General features: G+C 36.8%; 1 protein-coding gene across 2 annotated transcripts in view; it reads right to left on the reverse strand.

Annotated features, from left to right (window-relative positions):
- The window catches only part of RRP15 (ribosomal RNA processing 15 homolog), a 44,732-nt gene that overhangs the window by 11,864 nt on the left and 9,372 nt on the right, over window positions 1-23,496 (reverse strand). Inside the window, exons 2-4 of one of the 2 annotated variants that reach the window (XM_025394523.1) lie at window positions 17,172-17,437; window positions 14,609-14,706; window positions 12,101-12,302 (exon numbers count right to left, since the gene is read on the reverse strand). In XM_025394523.1, the coding sequence (XP_025250308.1) occupies window positions 12,101-12,302; window positions 14,609-14,706; window positions 17,172-17,437 (566 nt within the window). Of the gene's footprint in view, window positions 1-12,100; window positions 12,303-14,608; window positions 14,707-17,171; window positions 17,447-23,496 lie in introns of both variants that reach the window. The other variant, XM_025394515.1, reaches the window with a different exon arrangement.

A 23,496-nucleotide genomic window follows, 5' to 3' on the forward strand; every position in this document is an offset into this window, starting at 1 on the left:
GGAGGTTGCAGTGAGCCAAGATCGCGCCATTGCACTCCAGCCTGGGCAACAAGAGTGAGACCCCAGCTCAAAAAAAAAAAAAAAAAAAAAAAAAAGACAAACAAAAGAAGAAAAAAGAGAGGAAAGCTCAAGTGCCCGCACTGGAGGTGACTATTAAACTCCTTACTCTGGAAAACCGTAATTAAAAGGGATGAAACATCAACCCCCATCTTTAGGAACTTTAATTTATCTCCTGAAAAATGTCAGCTAATAAATTAGAAAACAAATGAGAAAATCACCATTCTGTAACCTCAAGTGACTTAACTGTTTCGGCAAGGATCACTAATTGATGGTAAAAGGCAAAAGATGGAGACAGGTATAAAACTATTTGCCCCAGAAATTACTTTCTAACTGGGGAATGGGGAGGGTGTACCTTTAATATATACAAAAAATGTATTTACTATCACTTTAACCAAGTGGAAACTGGCATCACTAGCATGAGACATTCTGATAATGGGTCTCCTGATGTGTTACAATATCAAGTACATAGCATAAGCTATTACACATATGATATAATTATGGCAAAAAAAGTTTAACCTAAATCTCAGCAAGACTTTAGTCCTAACTTCTAGCTTACAGGAAAAAGGCATAAAACAAGATAAATGACACCATAATGAATTAATCAGACAAATTCATAAACCTGGATTCATTATTCATTCTTCAAGACAACTGGCTTGTCTCTTTAAAAAGCTAGTCTTTACAAGAAAAAAAGAAAGGCAAGGGATTGGTCTGGAATACAAGAGAACAAGACAGAATCAAATGTAATGGGTGAGCCTTAATTGAATTCTGGTTCTCAAAGTTATTTAAAAAAATCTTTTAATTGTATGGTATATGAATGTCATACCTCAATAAAGCTGATTTTTTTTTTTAAAAGAGAATCTTTGGGGCACATGTGGTTAATACTTTCAAATAATCAACCTAAACAAACAAAAACTAGATGGAGAGAAAGGCAGATAGCTATTAAAACAAACACAGTAAGTGTTAACAACTTTTAAACCTAAGTAGAAATACAGAAATATAGGTGTTTATACCACTATTCTTTGTAATTTTCTTCCTGTTTGAAAAATTTTCATAAAAGAGCTGGAAGTTCACGCCTGTAATCCTAGCACTTTGGGAAGCTGAGGCAGAAGAATCACTTGAGCCCAGGAATTCAAGATCAGCCTGGGCAACATGACGAAGCCCTCATCTCTAGAAAAAAAATTTTACAATCAGCCGGGCCTAACGGTGTCTGTGGCTCTAGCTACTCGGGAGGCTGAGGAGGGAGGATCGCTTGAGTCCAGGAGGTTGAGGCTGCAGTGAGCTGTGATGATCACACCACTATACTCCCGCCTGAGTGACACAGCAAGACCCTGTCTTTAATTAAAAACGAACAAACAAACAAACAAACAAACGGGGGGCATGGGGGAAGATTCTAAAATCTGTATTAAACACACAATCATCAAATACATGATGCATTTGATTTCTAGTAAATTTTAATTCCTTGACAAATCAAGAGAAAGTCAATTCTAACTTTATAAAGAATTTTCTGGCCGGGCGCGGTGGCTCAAGCCTGTAATCCCAGCACTTTGGGAGGCCGAGACGGGCGGATCACGAGTTCAGGAGATCGAGACCATCCTGGCTAACATGGTGAAACCCCGTCTCTACTAAAATACAAAAAAAATTAGCCGGGCGAGGTGGCGGCGCCTGTAGTCCCAGCTACTTGGGAGGCTGAGGCAGGAGAATGGCGGGAACCCGGGAGGCGGAGCTTGCAGTGAGCTGAGATCCGGCCACTGCACTCCAACCTGGGCCACAGAGCGAGACTCCGTCAAAAAAAAAAAAAAAAAGAATTTTCTAAGTTAGTTTTATGAGTTTCATAACTTGAAAATGTCTTACTACGGTTAACATTTTATCTTACATAACAGTTTTGAGAAATCAGATTTTAAAATGTGTCAGTCTTCATTATGCTCTACATGGGGCATGTGAGATCTAGGAAAAAGCAGAATGCAAGCTGCTTCCTTCACCATTCTCTTCCGAGTCTTGCTGGTACTGTGGCTCATCAGCCAGCCACAGTTCTTCCAGCTCATCTGGGTGAGAGAAGGAAGAAAAGTTTCCTATTGGAAATGGAATTAGGTAAAAACATCTGCCATAGCATCTGGCACAAAGCACACATTAGTAAGTGCCCTCTCAGTCCTTCTACTCGCTATCCTTAGTTGCTGATGCCAAGTCATTGTGCATCATATAATCCCCAACTTGGGACACGTATGATCTTCTAATGATGTTCTGCACATTATTCACAAAGATGAGGACATTCAAATAGTACGACAGCACCCCCATAAAAGACAAACATCCTAATAAGTAAATTCTTGTAAGTAATATAGTTAGTTCAACCATAACTTGAAATGGGGAACAAGAGAAAGTAGACACATTTCTAGTTCCTTCAAATCTAGTTTTAGATTTTCTAAGGATTATGCATTATTAGAGCCATCCCACCTAAAGTGAGTGAGAATGTCCAAATCTAAACATAATTTTAATCCAATTATTGGAAGATTTTTGGATTATTCAATAATTCAGACAAAAAGTAGTAATAGTTCCCCTTCAAATTGGTTTCCAACTTTGGAATTCATCTTTGACTATAATTTTTAGAGAAAAAATAAGCACTAAGTATAAGGAACTCGTTTTAATGGCATGCAATGCAAAACAAAAATTATTGCAAACCTTTATATAAGCACTTACTATGCGCTAAGCATCATTCTAAGCACTTGATGTATATTAATTCAACTGACTCTCACAACATCCCTATGAGGTAGGGACTGTTATTACTACTATACATAACAGGCATTTTGAACTCAGGCAGTCTGGTTCTAGAATCTGTGGCTTTAGTACTATGTGTTATATATCCCCACAAATGGTCTCAACTGCCTACTACTCAAAATGCTAATTTTTACCAAGACACAATAAACTATTATTCTGATTTTAAGAAATGCATTATACTTGCTAACACATAAGACTGATGTCTTAATATAATGCATTTTAAAAAGTCAAATGCATAAGACTCATCTGTGCAGGATAATTTTTTTTTAAAGCCTTAACCTCACTAAAGAAAACTGAATACAGGCAGCCACTTCAGCGACTTCAAATAGCACATTTCTTCATATAGGGGCAAAAAGATGCATGGCACCATTAATTTTAATTTAACAGTAACTAAAGATTTCTACAGCTGTTCTGTAATAACCAGTTCTTATTCTTCACTAATATCTGTATTTTCCATAAGTCAAAATGCTGCATGTGCCATATTGCCAAACCTAAGTTCATTTTGATTAAAATTGTTCAATTCAGAAACCACCCTACATTAAAACTAAATAGCATATTTTAAAAGACATAAATACAATGAGAAACTGGCTTAAAACCATTCCCATCAACGGTAATATGTACAATCCTGCTCATTCTCATTTCAAACATGGAGTCTCACTTTTGCCTAAATTCTATTTAGGCATTTTCGGTAAACAAACATTAAGCTGAATTATTTACAAAATTAGGATTCCACACATTCCTATTAGAGCAGCTTTACGTGAGAGTAAAACACTGTTGTCCTGCAATACAGGGGCAATCTAAGGACAGCATCTTTCTCTACCCGCTCGCCTGCCTTCCACACCCCAACTTGATTTAAAAGCTAAATCCTGGCTGGGCACGGTGGCTCAAGCCTGTAATCCCAGCATTTTGGGAGGCAGAGGTGGGAGGATCACTTGAGGCCAGGAGTTTGAGACCAGCCTGGCCAACATGGTAAAACCTCATCTCTACTAAAAATGCGAAAAAAAAAAAAAAAAAAAAAAGGCCAGGCGTGGTGGCATGCGCCTGTAATCTCAGCTACTCAGGAGGCTGAGGCATGAGAATTGCTTGAACATGGGAGGCAGAGGTTGCAGTACGCCAAGATCACGACACTGCACTCCGGCCTGGGTGACAGAGTGAGATCCTGCCTCAATAAAACCAAAAGTAAATCCTGAAAATTGCCGGAGGCCCATGAAGGGACCTGAGTGAGGAATTCCTCCTTTTCCAGGCTTCTGTCTTTGGAAGCAAGAATTCAGCAGATCTAAGAAACAGAAGAAATGCATGTTTTCAAAGGTACATAGCAATTTGGAGTCTGGGTGTAAGTTGCAAGATACCTAAGAGGTCAGGTATTTCGGAAGCATTCTCACCACTAACTATTTACCTATGAAGAAATTACGAGGTTGCCATTTATGATAAATAAATGAGAAATAGAGGAGTACCCTACCTTATCTCTATGTTTGACATTTAAAGTGCTCATATCACAAAAATCAGAAAAAATAAATAAGTACCTGGACTTTTCCGGTAACTCTTTTTCCTAGGGACTTCTATTGAAAACTATTGTCCAGCAATCACTAAGGAAATCACTTTCTTTTGTTGTTGTTGTTGTTGAGACAGAGTCTTGCTCTGTCACCAGGCTGGAGTGCAGTGGCGCAATCTTGGCTCACTGCCACCTCTGCCTTCTGGGTTCAAGTGATTCTCCTGCCTCGGCCTCCCAAGTAGCTGGGATTACAGACCCCCACCACCACACCCAGCTAATTTTTGTATTTTATTTTATTTTATTTATTTTATTTTTTTTTTTTTGAGACGGAGTCTCACTCTGTTGCCCAGGCTGGAGTGCAGTGGTGTGATCTCAGCTCACTGCAAGCTCCGCCTCCTGGGTTTACGTCCTTCTCCTGCCTCAGCCTCCCGAGTAGCTGGGACTACAGGCGCCGCCACCTCGCCCGGCTAGTTTTTTGTATTTTTTAGTAGAGACGGGTTTCACCATGTTAGCCAGGATAGTCTCGATCTCCTGACCTCTGATCCGCCCGTCTCGGCCTCCCAAAGTGCTGGGATTACAGACATGAGCCACTGCGCCTGGTCAGTAAATCACTTTCTAATAGAAACCAACTAGCATTTTCCCTTACTATAAAATTATAATTTCAGTTTCATTATTTAAAAAAAAAACAAAAAAACAAAACAAAAAACCTGAAATTGATATATTGGCACTTTCAAGTAAATGAAAACCTTGTAGAAAGTCTATAATTCAAGAGTACAAGTAACATATACCCAATGCTTTCCTAACACCAGCCAATATATTCTCCTTAGAGACTCATAGATTTAACATCACGTCTGCTTCTGTCCAGTCTTTAAAGTAACAGAATTAAATTCCAAGAAATCTGATTGAATTTTAGTCGGCTTTTCAAGAAAACAGCAAAAGGAATAATTATGACTTTGAAAGCTAAGGAAAAAAAATTAATGCCTCTACATTAATAAAATCTTGATTAACATACTGAGAAATAAATCACTCTAGATAGGAACATGTTTTGAATAGAGGAACAGAGGTATTAATCCTTTAAGAGCTAAAGCTTACATTTTTTATAAAACTTTTTTAAAAAATATGTTTTTGTTGCTTCCTTAAACAGTGTTCTAAATACAATGTAATATTTTAAAAAATCACTCAAGGTCACCAGGCATGGTGGCTCATGCCTGCAATCCCAGCACTTTGGGAGGCCTAGGTGGGTGGATCGCTTGAACCCAGGAGTTCGAGACCAGGCTGGGCAGCATAGCAAGATTCCATCTCTTTAAAAATAATAAAATAAAATAAAATAAAATAAAATAAAAATCACTCGGGGTCAACATCAAGATATTGGTCAATATGCCTTGCCACGTGTTGATATATAACTGGGATGATGCTTCCTGTATTCAATCCAAGAGAGGAATTACAGCTTCTGGATTAGGTAATTCCTTCCAGATAACTGAAAATTAGTTCTTTAAATCTAGAAGATAATTACATTTATTCATGTGAAAAACTCTCTAAAATAGACTATTCATCTTCCCTGACTCAGTAAACAAGCTAATTGTTCTTAAAGATTCAGGAACCCTACTAAGACATACAGGACTCATCAGCTCCTGCCCCAGGTGGCCTCACCATACTCTGCTATTCTGGTTGCCTCCTTGTTTCTAGCCATGCTATTTCCTGCACTAACCAAACGCTTCTCCTGCACTGTTGCTGTTAACCTGATCTTTACTGTCATCCTTCTCATTTCTGAATATAACCTGGAGCAGCCACTGCCTCCAAAAATCTTTACCTCTCAGACATGTTCCATATTTTATATTCTCTATTTTAGTGAAAGTTGTCACCCTTTCTGAGTCTCTCAAGTTGTAAACCTGAGTTAATTAACAACTCTTCCCTCTCCCATATCCCTCTACATGTGTTAATCGCACATCAAGTCAATCTATACCTTAAAATTGCTTCTCCAATCTGATTCCTCTTTTCCCTTCACCCCAACCCACTTTACCCCACACAATCTTAGTTCACGTTCTCTCTTCTTGCTTTGATTATGGCAATTGTCTTCCACCAATTGGTCTTCTGACTTTTCCATCCTTCAGCCCTTTCTTTTCCTTAAAAATAATGAAATCTTCACTATCTGAGCGACAGATTAAATCATTCCCCAAACCTCAGCACTGCACAATATTACCCTTGTAACAAACCTCCAAATGTACCTCCTTAGTCTAAAATAAAAGCTGAAATAAATCAAAAGAGAAAGACAGAAAAATCAAATCTGACCAGATCACTTACCTTATGGCACTGGCCTCCAAATGTGTAAAGAATAAAGTCCAGATTCCTCAAGAGAAGATAGAAGACTTCAAATCTGATGCCAACCTACTTTCTCAGAATCTCCTTTTCTAACTCCCCACTCATTAGCAAACATCCTACATTCCAACTTCCATGGAAGAAAACAGGAAAGAAAACTATAAGGAATCTGAAAAACCAGAGAACCAGCAGGCATTTTCCCTCTTACCATGTTTACTTCACGCCATTTTAAAAATCAAAGCTAAGTTTCTTACATTCTTCTAAAGTACATTGCCCCCGAGAATCACATTTCCTATGAATATCCCCACATCACAATTTTTCCAACCTTACGATTTTCTAATTTCATGAGCAATATATGTACCACCCAGAACAGCTACTAAAACAACTTGGCAAAGGATTTCTCTTGTTTCTAAATGAAATATGTGGTGATCTGATTCATTTCATACAACCAAATCTCTACTGAATTTAACATTCAACACTTTACCCCAAAGTTCTATTTATTGGCTAAGAATCATTCTTTTTTTATGTCTTCTCACATCCACTAACAGTATATTTTTCCATAGCCCTATCTCACAAAAATACAAATAAAATAAAATTAGTGACTACCAATCAGTCAGTATGAATGTTTTAAGAATGGGGATACAGAAGGTCTTAAAAGGTTCCAAAAAGAAAAGAATCAGAAAGCAGAACAGCACTGAACCTCTCAATGGCAAAAAAAAAAAAAAAAAAAAAAAAAAAAAAAGAAGAAAGAGGGAGGAAGGAAGGAAGGAAGGAAGGAAGGAAGGAAGGAAGGAAGGAAGGAAGGAGACAGAAAAGAAAAAATTTCTCTCAAGCTTCTGAGAGAAAATTACTTTCCAACATGGACATCTATGTTCTATTAGTTTCTTGTGGCTGCCATAACACATTACTACAAACTAGGTAGCTGAAAATAAGAGCAATTTACTCTCTCACAGTTCTGGAGGCCAGATGCCCATATCTGGCAAAGCCTCACTCCCTCTTGGGGCTTCAGGGGAGAACCCATCCTTTTCTGTCTCCTCCAGCTTCTGGTGTTTCTTGGCATTCTTTGACTTGCAGCCACATCACTCCCACCTATGCCTCCACAGTCACACTGCCTGCTCCGCTTCCGTCTGTCAAATTTCTCCTATGTGTCTAAGAAAACTTGTCACTGGTCTTAGGGCCTACCCAAATAATTCAGGATTACGTCTTCATCTAAAGATCATTAACTTAATTGCATCTGCAAAAACCCTTTTTCCAAATATTGGAAGCCATTTATCAGGCCAATATATCAATAAAAAATTAGGACACCTATACTCTCTCCCAGAATGCCGGTAACTGTGCCATCACTAAAATGCAGGAGAAAGCCAAGAGAAAAGAAGACATTTAGTTCAAAAAACAGAGGACACTGCATAGGAGAGAGGCAAATGGAATTCCCAGGAAGGGGATAAAGCAATGTTGCAAAATGACAGTGCACAGTAGGTAAAGAACAACCAGTTTAGATAGCAGCAGCGGATGACCACAAGAAATATACTACTGAGAAGGGTTTAACAGTTCTGTTGAAGAGTGTGGAAGGATTTTGGCACATACAAAACTAAGAAAAAAAAAGGCAAGTGATAACTCCAGGAAAATAAAAATTGTAACAAAGCTGAAGAAAGTAAGTATTATTATTGTGTAGTATTTTGCTCAGCAGTGAACAATATTCACATTGAATACTAGTATTCAATCTCATATAAGAAATTTTAATATACTATGTTGGAAGGACAGAATGTGGAGAGGTGTGAGAAAAACCAACTTTATCTTCCATAAAAGATAGTATCTAGTATTGATAAAGAAATAGTGTAAATATTATTTAAGATATGGAGGTAAATATCAGAAGAAAGAACTAAGAGTTGTCAAGGTGTAGAGAAGAATGGAAAAGGGCAGTGGCTATTTTATTTAATCATAAATTCACTTTTCACATTGTGCTCCTATTTCTTTGATAATAAAACTCTAATGCAGAAAAGATTCTAAGAAAAATGACTTGTTTGGCCAGGCACGGTGGCTCATGCCTGTAATCCCAGCACTTTGGGAGGTCAAGGCAGGTGGATCACCTGAGGTCAGGAGTTCATGACCAGCCTGGTCAACATGGTGAAACCCTGTCTCTACTAAAAATACAAAAATTAGCTGGGCATGGTGATGCACACCTGTAATCTCAGCTACTCAGGAGGCTGAGACAAGAGAACCGCTTGAACCCAGGAGGTGGAGGTTGCAGTGAGCTGAGATCACTCCATTGCACTCCTGCCTGGGCGACAGACAGAGACTTTGTCTCAAAAGAAAAAAAAAAAAGAAAGAAAGAAAAAGAAAAATGACTTGTTTGGGCCCTATCACAGTTAAAAAACATTTGTCACAATGTCTGTTTCTTATACCTTGAAGAAACATGAAAGTTCTATAAAAATTATTTTTTTAAAAAGTGCTCTTTAAAATAAATTCCCAAGCCATGTGTACATTAGGAGAAACCAAAACCAAACACCAAAACCACTCCTAAAGTATGGTTAACTATAATGGGCTCAACCTATATAACCTATGTTATATTATTACAATTCTATCCATATTTAATATAAAACTCCTGCCTCTTTTGGTTATTGAACATAAAACTTTAACATCAAAACTGAGTAACACATTTAACTGGAAAAAAGAATTGAAATCATTAAAATGAAGGTGTTTCCAAACTGGTATCCTGATAGCTGACAGTGAATCTAGTTTATATGGGGGTGACCTCTAATTTTAGAGACTTCACAATATTAGGAATACTGAATTTAAAAATCTGTGCTCTGAATATCATTACAGCCCAGGGAAGGGACAACAGTAAGATTTCTTTTGTTCCATTCTATGATGAGAGAAGGAACATCTATGAGGAAAGAGTACAATAGCTACGGTGCTAGGACAAGGTTAAATATAAGAAAAAAATGGCAAATATTGTTTTCTACTTACTTAATATCTTCCTTTATTTAGTTCATTCATCAGTGATACAATTCTGAATAGCACTTTGGCACACCAAATCTACGCTCACTTTTGCCACCCTGCCTTCCCTTGAACTACATTTAAAGTTCACCTATTTCATATGATGATCTATGCTCTAAATAAATAGTACAAAGTTACTCTGAAATTCCCCCCACACAGGGGTAGCCACTTAATGTACATTTTGTTAAAACTGGTGTAACTAATGTTAACGTGTACTCGACATACTAATTTAGAATTTGCCTACTATCAAGTTAATCTTGCTTACTTATTTACTTGAAGTCATTTGTCCATTGTCCATCTTAATTGTTAGATTTTAAAGGACACAAGGATAACACCTGGTAGAAACAGGTCCTTAGTAAATATGGTTGTTTGTTTGTTTGTTTGTTTGTTTGAGATGAAGTCTCGCTCTGTCGCCCAGGCTGGAGTGTAGTGGCACAATCTTGGCTCACTGCACCCTCTGCCTCCCAGGTTCAAGCGATTCTCCTGCCTCAGCCTCCTGAGTAGCTGGGATTACAGGTGGGCGCCACCATGCCCAGCTAATTTTTGTATTTTTAGTAGAGACGGGGTTTCACCATGTTGGCCAGGCTGGTCTCGAACTCCTGACTTCATGATCCGCCTACCTAGGCCTCCCAAAGTGCTGGGATTACATGCATGAGCCACCACATCCAGCCAATAAACATGTTTTATATCAACAACTGATCCAATCTCAAATAGTATGGTACTTTCATAGTTATTCAGATGCAAACTCAAGTAAAATTTTTTAAAAAGGAATCTGTTTTTCCATAAATATGCAATCAAAATGAAAACACATATTTTTAAAAGAAAAAGATATGTCAAGGTATTGGTGGCATGGGGCAGGGTGTTCTAGAAACAAATTACTTTTAGAGCAAAACCACTTTGGCTTAAGTCTCAAGCAATTTTTGACCTTGTCCCAGAGTTACAAATATTGTGATCACTGAAGTAGAAAAAAACAAAGTCAAGGGCAAGTGCAAATGCTAAGAAAAAAATACAATGCCAGTGGAAAGAATCTGTTGTGCATTTTCATAACTCATGAAAGAAGAATCCCAAAGCAAAAGTATGTGCTTCTATAAAACGGTATTTTGAAATCAATAGGAAAAAGAAAAAAAAATAAGTCCTTCATCTTCCCACTAGTTCTTTCCCATCCAATGCTGCTGAATCTTTCTAACTCTTACAGTAAAATGTTACTAGTGTGAATACAGCCTATTAAGGCTTTTGAACTAAAACGTATAAATCCCCAAACACAGTGTTCATGTAGTTACAAGTACTTCTGATAGACACTTTAAAATAGCAGCACTAGTGAGAACTATTATTATATAAATATACAATTTGAGCCCTTTGATTTTTAAGAGACAAGTAGATTCAAAAACTTTTGTCGAAATTAGGTAAAATATCAACTTAATCAAGAAACTTTAAAAAATGCTCCAACCCTAGGCTAGCATAAAATTCCTAAATGCTCTTCTTGCCCGGGTTTCAATTATTTTCCCAAAATACAAACAAAATTTATGACAGAAACTCTCATTTCCTGACTGATTAAAAGTCCTGACTGATTAAAAAACCTTTGGTTTTGGCAACAGAAATCAAGCCATCAAAATGCAACTACATATTTTGCTTTTTAAAACGACAACAATAGAAACCCACCCCTTGCAAAATTAAAGCACATTTCAAAACCTTTCACTTTCATTAAAAAGAAACTACCGCTTGGGCACGGTGGCTCACACCTGGAATCCCAGCACTTTGGGAGGCCGAGGCGGGTGGATCACCTGAGGTCAGAAGTTCAAGACCAGCCTGGTCAACATGGTGAAACCCCGTCTCTACTAAAAACACAAAAATTAGCCGAAGGTGATGGTGCGCGCCTGTAATCCCGGCTACTTGGGAGGCTGAGGCAGGAGAATTGCTTGAACCTCGGAGGTGGAGGTTGCCGTGAGCCGAGATCGTGCCACTGCACTCCAGCCTGGGCCAGGGAGCAAGACTCAGTCTCAAAAAAAAAAAAAGAAAGAAAGAAACTACTGAGGTCCACAGGCCAAAAGGGCTGGAAAAGCAAAGTTCTCATGCCAAAGGTCATAGAAAGTATTTATGCTCTTAATCTCTCAACCAAACATCACTAAAGATGCCTCAATGCAAGAATGACTTTCTACCATTATTTCCTAAAACTCTCTGATTCTTCATATTTTATAAGTTACACACCATCACAATTACTTCTATGGGTAAAGTCTGAAATTAAAGCTGTGGCTCACACAGGCTTCTCTTCTTCAAAATGCACAAAATGGCAGGATTTCAGACAGGAGAGAGGCAAGCCCTATCTCTAAAGGCTGTGGGCATGGAGAAATTTTAATAAAATCTGGGGGAACAAAAGAACCCTGTAATTCTGTAGTCTGCTTTTCCATCTCAAGACTCTAGTTTTAGAGCTGGAAGTCTTATACACCGAATCCTATATAAAAGTTTTACCTGTTTGGCTTTTGGTTTCTTTTTGCTTGAAGTAGTCTCATTTGTACTTCCATCCATTCCTCTCAAAACACTGATGAAATCTTTCTTGGAAACAGTTGATATCAACTTAGCACGCTTTCTCATAGAACTTCCAGCTTCCTTAACCTTTTCATCAACATTCTTTTGATGTTTCTGAACAGCATTAAATAATTGCACCACACCCCTATAGAATATAAAATGACCAGAACAATGTAGTTAAATAATTACACTAGAATACAAACTCTGAGGATAGGAAAAATGTATTTTTACTGTCTAGAAAAGAGGCAAGCATTTAACAAGTACTCAAAGAGCTGGATAAGTGGTTAAATACATTTGATAAATACATCTGAAAAATTAATATATACTTCAATGAATGAATATAAATTTCTAAACAGATAACAAATGTGGATTGGTACATAACTTTGTGCTTCACTCCAGGAAAGATTTTTCTGGATCTCAATTTCATCTGTAAATTGGAAAAATAATACCTGAGTAGCTTAAAAAGTATTTAGCTACGTTATCTGTAACTCTTGTGTTATGAAACTATTTTAAAATCCTACTTTAAAAAAGACTTACTTTAAAAACTACATTCTGCATTTATTTGAGTTCATTCAAAGATAAATTCTGAAAATTAAGACCTGCAACATCCAATACAGGAGCCACAAGCCACATGTGGCTAGTGAGCACTTGAAGTATGACTGGTCTGAATTGCCATGTGCTGTAAATGAAAACACACACCAGATTTCCAAGACTCAGTATGAAAAATAGAATCCTTAAATCTCATTAATAACTGCTTCATAGTGACTACATGATGAATATTTTGAATACAGAGTTAAATAAAATATTATTGAAATTAATTTCACCTCTTCCATTTTACATTTCTCATTGTGGCTATAAGAACATTTTAAATTACATATTAAATTACAAATGAATGTAGCTCACATTCATTTCTCCTGGATAGCATTGATTTATATCGTTAAGATCCCTTCCAGCTCTAAAATTCTGCAATCTATGAATTTTCTTGCCCTAATAAGAGGCAATCTGCCTCTTCCAATAATTACTGGGCTTTGCACATCCCTGTATATGGTTGCTGGATTTTTCAAGAATGAATGCACCTTACTGCTCTTTATCCAGGCCATTTCTCAGGGTTGTGTTTGTAGGAAGTAACCTTGAGGAATGAGGTAACGTCTCCCCCCAGACAAAGAGCAGGCTTGTTACCTATCAGTATAAAAGTGACAGATTCCCAAGCACAGTGTTCCAGCTCTTACAACACAACATACTGCACGTCCGGGCATCCATCTGGGACACCTGCACTCCCTCTATGGGACAAAGGAAACACTGAGAACGTGAAGCTCTGCTACTGCTTTTGCCATGAGTAATAAAGTCCTTTGTCTTTGACCCAAAGTGTCTTGTCTTCTACCAGCATCCAGGAAACTTAAACAGGCTAGCTTATGAGCTTATAAGGAGAGTAAAATTCCAGACCCTTCACAGTAGTGACAGGACCAGGGTGAGGCAAGGGAGGTGCCTAGGACATGAAATTTAGGAGGCACTCACTCTCATGTACTGAGCCTGTACTTTTCTAAGCTCTGTGTATGTACTAATCCATTTAATTATCAAAGAAACCCTATAGGCTAGGTATATTATCCTCTATTTCCAGATAAACTGAGAGAAAAAGAAATTAAGTAGCATGCCCAGGGACACATTGCTAGTAAGAGCCAGTACTAGGATTTGAACCTAGCAGTCTGGCTCTATCACTGATGCTCTTATTCACCACACCACGCTATCACACTGTGTAACATTGAGATGGATTAGAAAATGACCAAAATAATTTAGGTAACAAGAATTTAAAAGTAATTCTGCTAAATGTAACTGCTACATTCTTTAGTAGCAGCCCAAATGTTATCTCCTCTGTAATGCTTTCTCAAACTTTCCCAGACAATCTCCTGTTCTATGTTCCCAACACATAGACACAATTCTACTCTCAAAGAGACTGTAATTCCTACAGATGACCAGGCAAGGACCACCCAGCAGCCACCATATCCTATTTGTCTTTGGACACAGAGGGCATCAAGTAAATGTTTGGCGCCAATGATTAAATAAGCAGAGTAAAAAGATAGCTTGAAATAGCTGTAATGTGTAATGTATTATGCCATAAATATAATGCAAGATAAAAATCATCATCGAGTACCATAAATTTAGACAAGCATCATAAGAGAAATGCAGTAAGAGGTCTGATTACACAGTTCTCATGACTATAAAAACAAGATGATCTGAAATAGGTTCATACCAAATATACACTTAGCACATTATATTCTTGCCTCACGAGACCTGGAAAATCTTTGGTTGAATTCAGTGTTGAACAGGCAGGCTTAGATATATATCACTTGGCTCTGAGAAAGGCTGAGCTTAAGAATCAAATGGGGTCAAAAATAGAATCACTATCAAAGCTTTAGTCTACTTATTTTTTAAAGGGCAAAAACACTGCCTTACCTCGTTGCAATTCTCTGAAGATTTCTCTCTGTTTCTTTGTCTTGGACAACATCTGGCTTTACTCTGCACATCATTTCCCACTCCAGCCTCTTATCACGCTGCGTTATAAATATTGTTATGTGAAAGAATATTAGATATTTCTGAAAGTGTAGCAAACATTGGTATGATACTCTGTGAAAGGGTGAAGGTAATAAATCATTCTGGCTTAGTTTGTCAGGGACTTTTTAAAAAACACAATTTTAGGGGTTCAGCTTCGAGAGCCTGTGGTTAGCACTCAGCGTGTCATGCGAGAGGCACAAAGTGAGTTTCTGTCAGGCCTTCTGACAGCAGGGGCCTGGAGAGCTGCCAGCATATTCAGCAAAGCAGTACAAGATAGGGTGTGAGGGAGCCACATGCCTGCTCTGCCATCACCAGATCATCAGAAGGAAGCATAAGGAAGATTCCAAACTATCCTCTTTGAAAATTAAAAGTTTATCTTTACTTTCAGAAAATGACTTCCTCGGTCATCAGAATTATTATTAAGAAAATGTATCAGCTTTTAAAAGAACAGCATCGTATCCAGATATTTATATAATGACTATTGTTCTATGCACAAAATCATTTAAATCCATTTCTCCTCTAGTAGCATATCTGACCAATACTCTTGCCATATATGGTTAATCAGTTGTAAGCTATAGCAAACGGTACAGAAGCAGAAGGGGAGGTGGGAAATAAGAAAATCCCCTAGGTAACATAATTTAGTTTGAACTCATCTTTAAATAGTATCCTGGTCCCAGGAATCTGATTTGATAACATTGCTTGTTCATGTCTCCTTCTCAGGCCAACATTTAACCAAATATCAAATATAATGACATAATGAATTAATCACCAAGAAGTTGGCAAGCACCAAAACCAGTAATAAAGATAATGTTTTTATTAAAATTTTTTTATCTTGCCTTTACTCATCTATTTCTCATTTTGTATTAATGAAAGTGTCTAATCAGAGTAAAACCAAATTCTTGCACTCAATATAAAGATTAGCCTGATAGCTTTCTAAAGAAATAGATTCCTCTTCTAACGAGACAGTTCATTTTAGTGGTCATGAAATTCACTGTCAGATTATGAGAGGAATTTATTTTAAAAATCTTGCTTTTAAGTTTGAAACAGTCAATTCTTAATTATATTCAGTACTCAAAGGATAATATGTATGCTTAATTCTGAAACACTTTTAACTCTGAAATTTATTTTTGTATTTATGATTAGAAATAAGTAACTGATATATTGGAAAACCGTAATAGTTAAATTAGGAAATAATAATTACATATACTCTTCTAAGAAATATACACAAAGAGCATTTGTAGCTGCCAAGTCTTGTTTCTGGTATCAATACATGTGCTTTCATGCATTATGGAAACAGTAACATCTCTAGTCCTCAAAGTTTTGGCCTAGAGCAGAGTTACAGACTCATTCCTCTTGGCTTCAAAATGTTCTTACCCTCACTAGAACTCTGGGACCAGAGGAAATCAAATATTCTGATATTTTTGAAGCCTCTTCTAGCATTTGCCAGATAATAAACAAAGACTCAAAATTTTCAGTTGAAAAGCTATCCGTAAGATTTAAAGACAAAACTTATCTTAAATAAAGTACAATAAGAATATTGAATTAATAATAGAGTATGCCATGTTTCTAAGAGCAATACTTAAAAATTTCCACCTTTCACACAGAGCAACCTGTATTAAGAACAAAGAAACATACATCTTGAAACAAGATAAGGAGATGGTAAACATAAAAAGAAATACGTGTCAATTCAAACTTAACGTTTCTTTCATTTTTACCTATGAAGTGACTTTGGGAATTAGTACTTCTATGTTGCCAGTACATTTGTAGAAAGTTATTTTTCTTTAATTAAAAAAAAAACGCTTATTTTAGTAACCAAGTATTTTAGACGGAGATCATCAAGTACAGGTGATACGAAAACCTTATCATGGATGTTTAGCTTTTATAATACACAACAAATTTATGTATAACTTTTGACCTTTAATTAATAGATTATACCTAGTCTAATATCTGTCATCAGTAGTTCAACAAAAGCATAATGAATTCAAATTTATCCAACACTGATTTGTATCTAACACTGAAATAATCCATTTTCAGAACTACAACCAATCCTTGAGTTATGACATCTTCACAGATTCGTATTGTAAAATAAGTTTTGGCAAAAAAAAAAAAAAGTAACTAACATGCTTCTTAGTTCACAACCTAATAAAGTCAGCATGCAGACAGCTAAAACAAATAAAATAGGCTCAGGAATCACCACCATGTGTATAATTACTTGATTTTAAAAAGATGTTTCCTCGGCATTTACATTTCTATTACTTTGCCTTTGCATAGATGATTAAAAAGTGAAAATGCTCAATGGAATAATTTAGACTAAATTCCTAAACATAACCTTAGTTATCCACCTTCACATAAAAAGCAAGTTAAAAACTGGAAAGTTAATTGGACAAACACTGCAAGAAACAGTGTGATCAACATTAGAGCTAGCCTAGACAATATAATCTACAAGACAACTGGTGAAACACACCTGTTTTATTTTCTCTAGTCTTTCTTGCTTTAACTTTTCTTTTTCCTTTTCCAGCTTCTTATTTTTGACCAGAATAGTAGGCTTACTTTCAGGAGTTTTCTTGTTGAGGACTTTAGCCATGGCATCTGCCCAGCCCGTATTAGTCCCAACACTTGATTCTCTGTCATTCTCATTTTCTTTGTTACAGGGCTCAGCATCACCTTCACTGTCAGCTTCTACAGCATCATCATCAGAATAAAAGTGGTCCTTTTCCGATCCACAGCTTCCTATAGAACCTAAGAGTAAAAGCAAATTAAACTTTAATATTCCTAGGCAGAGGCTGCCAAGGCCCCCGGAACCCTTCCTGGTGCTCTGCCTGTCCTCATTTTTGCAAGGGGGGTACTTTTCTGAGTCCCACAGCTACAGTAATGATGAAGAGCAATAGGACTGTCTTTCCCATTGCCATCAGCTCCCAGAGACCCAGCCCAGCCACATAGACGGGATATCACAGCGGCTTCCAAACCCAGGACCCAGGCAGCAGGAACAAATCCAACAGCCTCTGCTGTCAAAATGGTGACCGCTGACATGGAGCTGGTGATTACAATACTTGCAATTTGTGCATTATTTTGGCATAATACCTTTATTTTTTCAGTGCTGAAAATTCATGAAACAAAAAATGATGTAAAACATTAATACATTTCAAGTAAAAATTTATGACAAATTAGAAAGTAGGAAATAAAAACATGCCTATATAAAAATGAATCTCGAACATGAGTAAAACTAAAGTATCTTCAAAAAATTAACTGAACATTATATAACAAAGAAAAATAACATTTCACATTTTTTAAAAGCATGATCTTAAAACATAAAGTGCCAACAGTGTAAAAGAAAATGTTAAAAACAAGAAATCACTTGCAATTCTATCATGCTAACAGAGCTGCATATTTCTTAATAAAGAGAAAAATTAATGAAAACATTTAATTTGAAGCTTTTTCTGTATCTTATACACTGGGTCAATTTAAGAAATCTGAACACATTTGTGACTCTGGGCTTTAACATACAAATATAGTTGATATATAAGAGCCTTATTATTGCCCATAACACTAAAAAAAAAAAAAGGTATCTAAATTAAAAGCTGGCAGTACTATTAACCAATTCAATAGAAGACTGAATTTTTTTATTCCAGGACCACAGAAGTTTTCCCCAAGAAGCATCTCCTAGGACCAGTGTACCCTGGAAAGTACACTGGAAAACAAAGTTTGGAGAATATAGTTAGCTGAAAGCTATATTATTTTAATATTATATATGTTTTACTCTTCAGAGTCAGTAGCATTACACAGAAACTAATAACAAAATAAATAATTCTTAGAAAAGGTCCTTCCTGTAGTGAGTATTCAACTAAATGTAAGGAGGCAAGATGGCTTAAAAGTTTGGGTCAATAAAAAATATCTTGGTGATTAAAAGCAGAAAAATCATGACAAACTCCTGGGAACATGTCAAAACTACAACACTGACATCTAGTGTTTGACATCCAGTGTTTTGTCCTGATGTATTCACACACAAATTGCCGCAGATTTCATGTTTTTCAATGGTACCGTTAAGGCAGCCAAAGCAAGCCAAAACACTTTCTGATGATGTAACCCACTCTCATTCTCCACTTCAAAACCATGGCTATTTTCTTTGGTGCATTTCCTTCCCAGCTTGACTACCACAACATGCATAATATGAACACACAATAAATCCATGAAAAGTTTATAGCACCATTTTATACAACCTGCACTCACCCCACCAATTAAAAAAAAAAAAAAATCCAGAAGAATTCCCTTAAGTCATGGTTTTTATTTTATTACTTTCTTAAAGAAGCTCTATCTCAGAAGTTTTTAATCAGGTATTCACTGACAATGAAAATGATGACATTTAATATAAACAAATTAAAAATGCAAAGTAATGAGATCTCCCAGCATACTAAAAAAACAGGATTTACTTCTAGGATATCAAAGATTATCACTATGGAAATCAGAAAATAGAACTGGCTCAAAATATTATTATATCCTAATCAAATGAGGTTTTTAAAAAATTTTCCACGCACTGATCTATAACAGCAGAAGCAGATATATCCAGGTATCTAAGGACATAGACGGAAATCAACAGACAAGTAAAAAATGCCTTTGAAGTCCTGTGTGTTGCCTTAAACATTAATTTTGCATTCTACTATAAAAATCTGGAAATTAAAGGACTACGAAGGATGCTTACTGAAGTAATGACTACAAGTTCTAATCATGGTAGTGTTCTCTATCAAAGCTGCTCAGTAGCCACTAGCCACAAGAGCCTATTGAGCACTTCAAATGTGGCTAGCACAACTGAAGAACTGAATTTTTATTTTCTTTAATTACCTTAAATTTAAATCACATGTGGCTAGAGGCCACCATAATGAACAAAGCAGGGCTAAACCACTGACGTACTGAAGTTGTCATAAGGCACTTCTTACCTCCTGCTGCCTTTTTCTCCAAACCTCCAGCTCCCTTTCAAACTTGCCATCTGTTCCCTGACCCCAGATATGAATGGTTAGCTGCAGGCAGGAAAGTGAGCCATTTTCCATAGCCTGGGATAAAGTTTTAAGAAGACTTACAGTCCCTCCACATTCACTGAGCACTCATGAGTGATGGGCAAGAAAGAACAAAGGAAAAAATCTAAATCTAGGTTTCTCTCCTTGAAGAACTCAGGAGTTTAGCAGGGTGGATAAATTACACAGCCAAATTGCAATAGAATTTGTAGGTGTTCTAAAAGAAAAACAATGAGGAAAGGGTGACCAGGGATATCTGAGATGGCTTACAGAAAGTTTTACAAAGATGACAGATGATATTCAAGTTGTTTCTTAAATAGCAAAGCAATAATTTGAATGAAAAAAGAAAGGAGGAAGCCAAGGAAGTAAGATTCCATAACCCAAGCCAGTTGATCAGATGGCAAGATCACTGAACCTAGAACCAAACACATTCTAGATTTGAGTCAGTGCTCTGTATGAAAATTAAAATTACTATTATAATCATATTATTATTGGCACTCCAGACAGAAGAAATCAGCATGTTCAAAGAGATGGGAATGTGAAAGATGATGAAATATTTACAAAATGACACGAAGTTAAGACTGGCTGAAACAAAGATTTGAGAATTGGATGGTAAAAAAATTGGGCATAAAGAAAGTAAGATTGGGATTTCATAAAAATGTGATTTATGATCCAAGAAATGCAGTACACATCAATTCCAAGATTAAAACCAAGTAGTTTAAAAGTTCATACTCCAGGTGTGTGCTTCCAATAAAAGGCCAAATAGCTGGAATTTTTTCTCTCTTAGCACTTATCTTCAGTCCCTACTTTTAAAAACATTCTCTATTACAGTTTTTCTTTTAAAATGTAAATACCACCTGGAAGTGGTAGGCCTATTGGTTAACCTTTCACACTTTTAAAACTTGCCCTAAGTCAAACAGAACTCCTGGTAAAAACATGATTGAGGACAGTTAGTAGGGGACAATGAAGTAAGGCTACCAGGATTCAATTTCAACTCCAGACACAAATCTAAGTGGCTTTTCTGACATTAAGTCTTCTGCCTGAGTTTCCTCATCTGTAAAAATAGGAATAAAATGGTACTTCACTGGGTTTTCATAATTAAAATATATAAAGTTCTTTGAGTGCCTACCCCTTAGTAAGCACCCCTTAAATGCTGATTATACACCACACGCACATGCAGAAATACACTCACAGGCACACACAATGGGAATTTTTATGTGGCTGTGATAGACAAGGAGAAAGAAACAAGGAAGGAATGCCTCTGGTATTGGGAATCTGGAATTCATGTGAGGTGTTAAATGAGAAGCTTTAGATGACTAGAGAGTTATAGCATAAGGGTTAAGAGCTCAGATTACCGAATTAGACTTGGGGTGTGATGTTCTGATTCCAGTACTCTCTAATAGCATAGTTTTGGGCAAGTTACCTAACCCTTCTGTGTCTCAGTTTCTTTATCAGTAAAATAGCGATAAACACAGTAACTACTTCACTGGGCTGCTATGATGATTAAATAAGATAACACATGAAAAGCATTTAGTACAGACCTGGCACAATAGTAGGCACTAAATAAATGATAATCAGCAATCAGAGGACAGACAGAGAAGAGAGGATCTCAAAAGCTTAAAAATGGATGTCAAGAAAAGAGGGAAAATAAACGTGACTTCAGTTACAAAAGTGCTGCCTAAGTCTTGTTATAGTTTATAACTCGTATGCCAGGGAATCATGCAAGCCACCTTTCACTTATTTCATGAGTGGCCAATGTCTCTGTGCTACAACCTTTTCAAAGTACTATAAAATAATGATAATACTAACTAGCTAACACATAGTTAGAGCTAGGCACTATTTATAAAGCACTATTTATGTATTATCATTTCACAACACTTCTTTTCTTTTTTTGAGACCAGGTCTCACTTTGGAGCCCAGACTGGAGTACAGTGGCACAATCTTAGCTCACTGCAGCCTATATCCCAGGCTCACGCAATCCTCTCCTTTCAGCCTCCCAAGTAGCTGGGACTATGGGCACACACCACCACGCTCAGCTAATTTTTTGTAGAGATGAAGTCTCACTATATTGCCCAGGCTGGTCTTAAACTCCTGGGCTCAAATGATCATCCCACCTCAGCCTTCCAAAATGCTAGGATTCAGGAGTAAGCCACCACATCCAGCTCATTTTACAACATTTCTATGAGTTGCTTTTATTATTGTATTTACACAGGTGATGATTCTGAAGCTTAGAAAAGTTAAAAACATGCCCAAAGTCAAAAAGGCAAAGCTAACGGGGCTGTCAACTTGTGAGACACTACAAAGTTTTGTATCAGAGATTCAATTTGGACTAATGTGTACTGAACTAATGCAGCTACTCATTAAATATTTTAAAACATAGTTTAATAAAGTTTGAATTTAAAAAATTTCTATCTAAGCTTCAGTAAAGGTGAACAGTCTACTCTCTGTCCTCATTCTGATTTTACCTAAGTATACATATCCCCCTACTTATACAAGGCTCTATAAAACTACTGCTCCCCATTCAGCTGTAAATCATCTGTTCTGCTCATGCCACATGGTCCTTCCTGCCAATTACTAAATTTGGAATGTTCAAAATTGATGCTTTAAAACTTCCAAAAAAAAAAAAAAGCTACTTTTGAAAAAAATGAAGTCACCCCAGGTTTCCATAAAAATAACTAAAAATAAAATGATAGTGCTACCATGGGAAACACTGTCAGATGTGATTACATGTGCTGTTGGGCAAGCCAAAACAGATAGACTCTGGAAGTAGTCTGTTTCCTGAGCCTGTCTTACAAATTGCTAAACCACTCAAGTAGGACTATGATATACTTCATTTCTTAGGCATGTTCCTTTGCTATTTTAAGTAACTTAAATGATAAAGGAGGCTATAAGGTACAGTTTGATGAAAAGCACATTTATCTGCTAGGTTATTATATCTTAAATACAGCATTGTAGTTTATCAAAAATGAAGGGATATCTCCTAGGATCTTCTAACCTGAATTGTTATCAAGTCTTGTGTTATAAGTAGATGGCCGTTTTTCACATACATAACCAGAACAATTCAGGTTTTTTAGCTGCCTGGAAAACCTGAAATGATCCTCCTTATTATTTTATGGCCATATGGGCACATTCTATGAGGGAGGAGTCAATCAGATCATGGCCCGAGTAACAATCAAGGCTTCTTTCTTTTAACCTGGGTTGATTTACAGGCAACAGAAGCTTCTGCCGCACCCTGTCCCAAGACTACAAGCTTAAGAACCTAGTAAGAGTTGCATCTGAACGTCCATAAATCTGAGTAGCTCAAGGATAACTCAGAGGTAGAGGCTATCATCTTACCCTTTATCATACTTGGTATCATCAACCACTGTTCTCATTTTTTCACCTGAGGTGATTTACTGACTAGGGACGCTGTTTTTCTGTTTTGGGGGGTTGTTTTTTTAAAGACTATAAGCTTAAGAACCAAGTATATATTGTATCTAAACTTCCAACAAGTTATCAGGTCAATAAATCTGAGTAGTTCATGAATAACTCAGGTGGGGGCATCACCCTCCCCTCTATAACAACACTTGTCATTTATATATTACTTGAAATGCAAACTGTAGCACTTTACCTTCTGTGATACTGTGAAATATATATTTGGTCAACTCCTAAAATCCTTGGAATCTCCAAAGGAGTGTCTTTTTGTATGCTAATAATTGAGGGCTGGTAGTCCCAAAGCAGATTCAGGATCAGGGTTGGTCACCAGATGCACCAAGACAGGATTAGAGGTTTGGGACTTTCAGC

Source organism: Theropithecus gelada, chromosome 1 (assembly GCF_003255815.1).
Source record: "Theropithecus gelada isolate Dixy chromosome 1, Tgel_1.0, whole genome shotgun sequence".
NCBI lineage: Eukaryota > Metazoa > Chordata > Mammalia > Primates > Cercopithecidae > Theropithecus > Theropithecus gelada.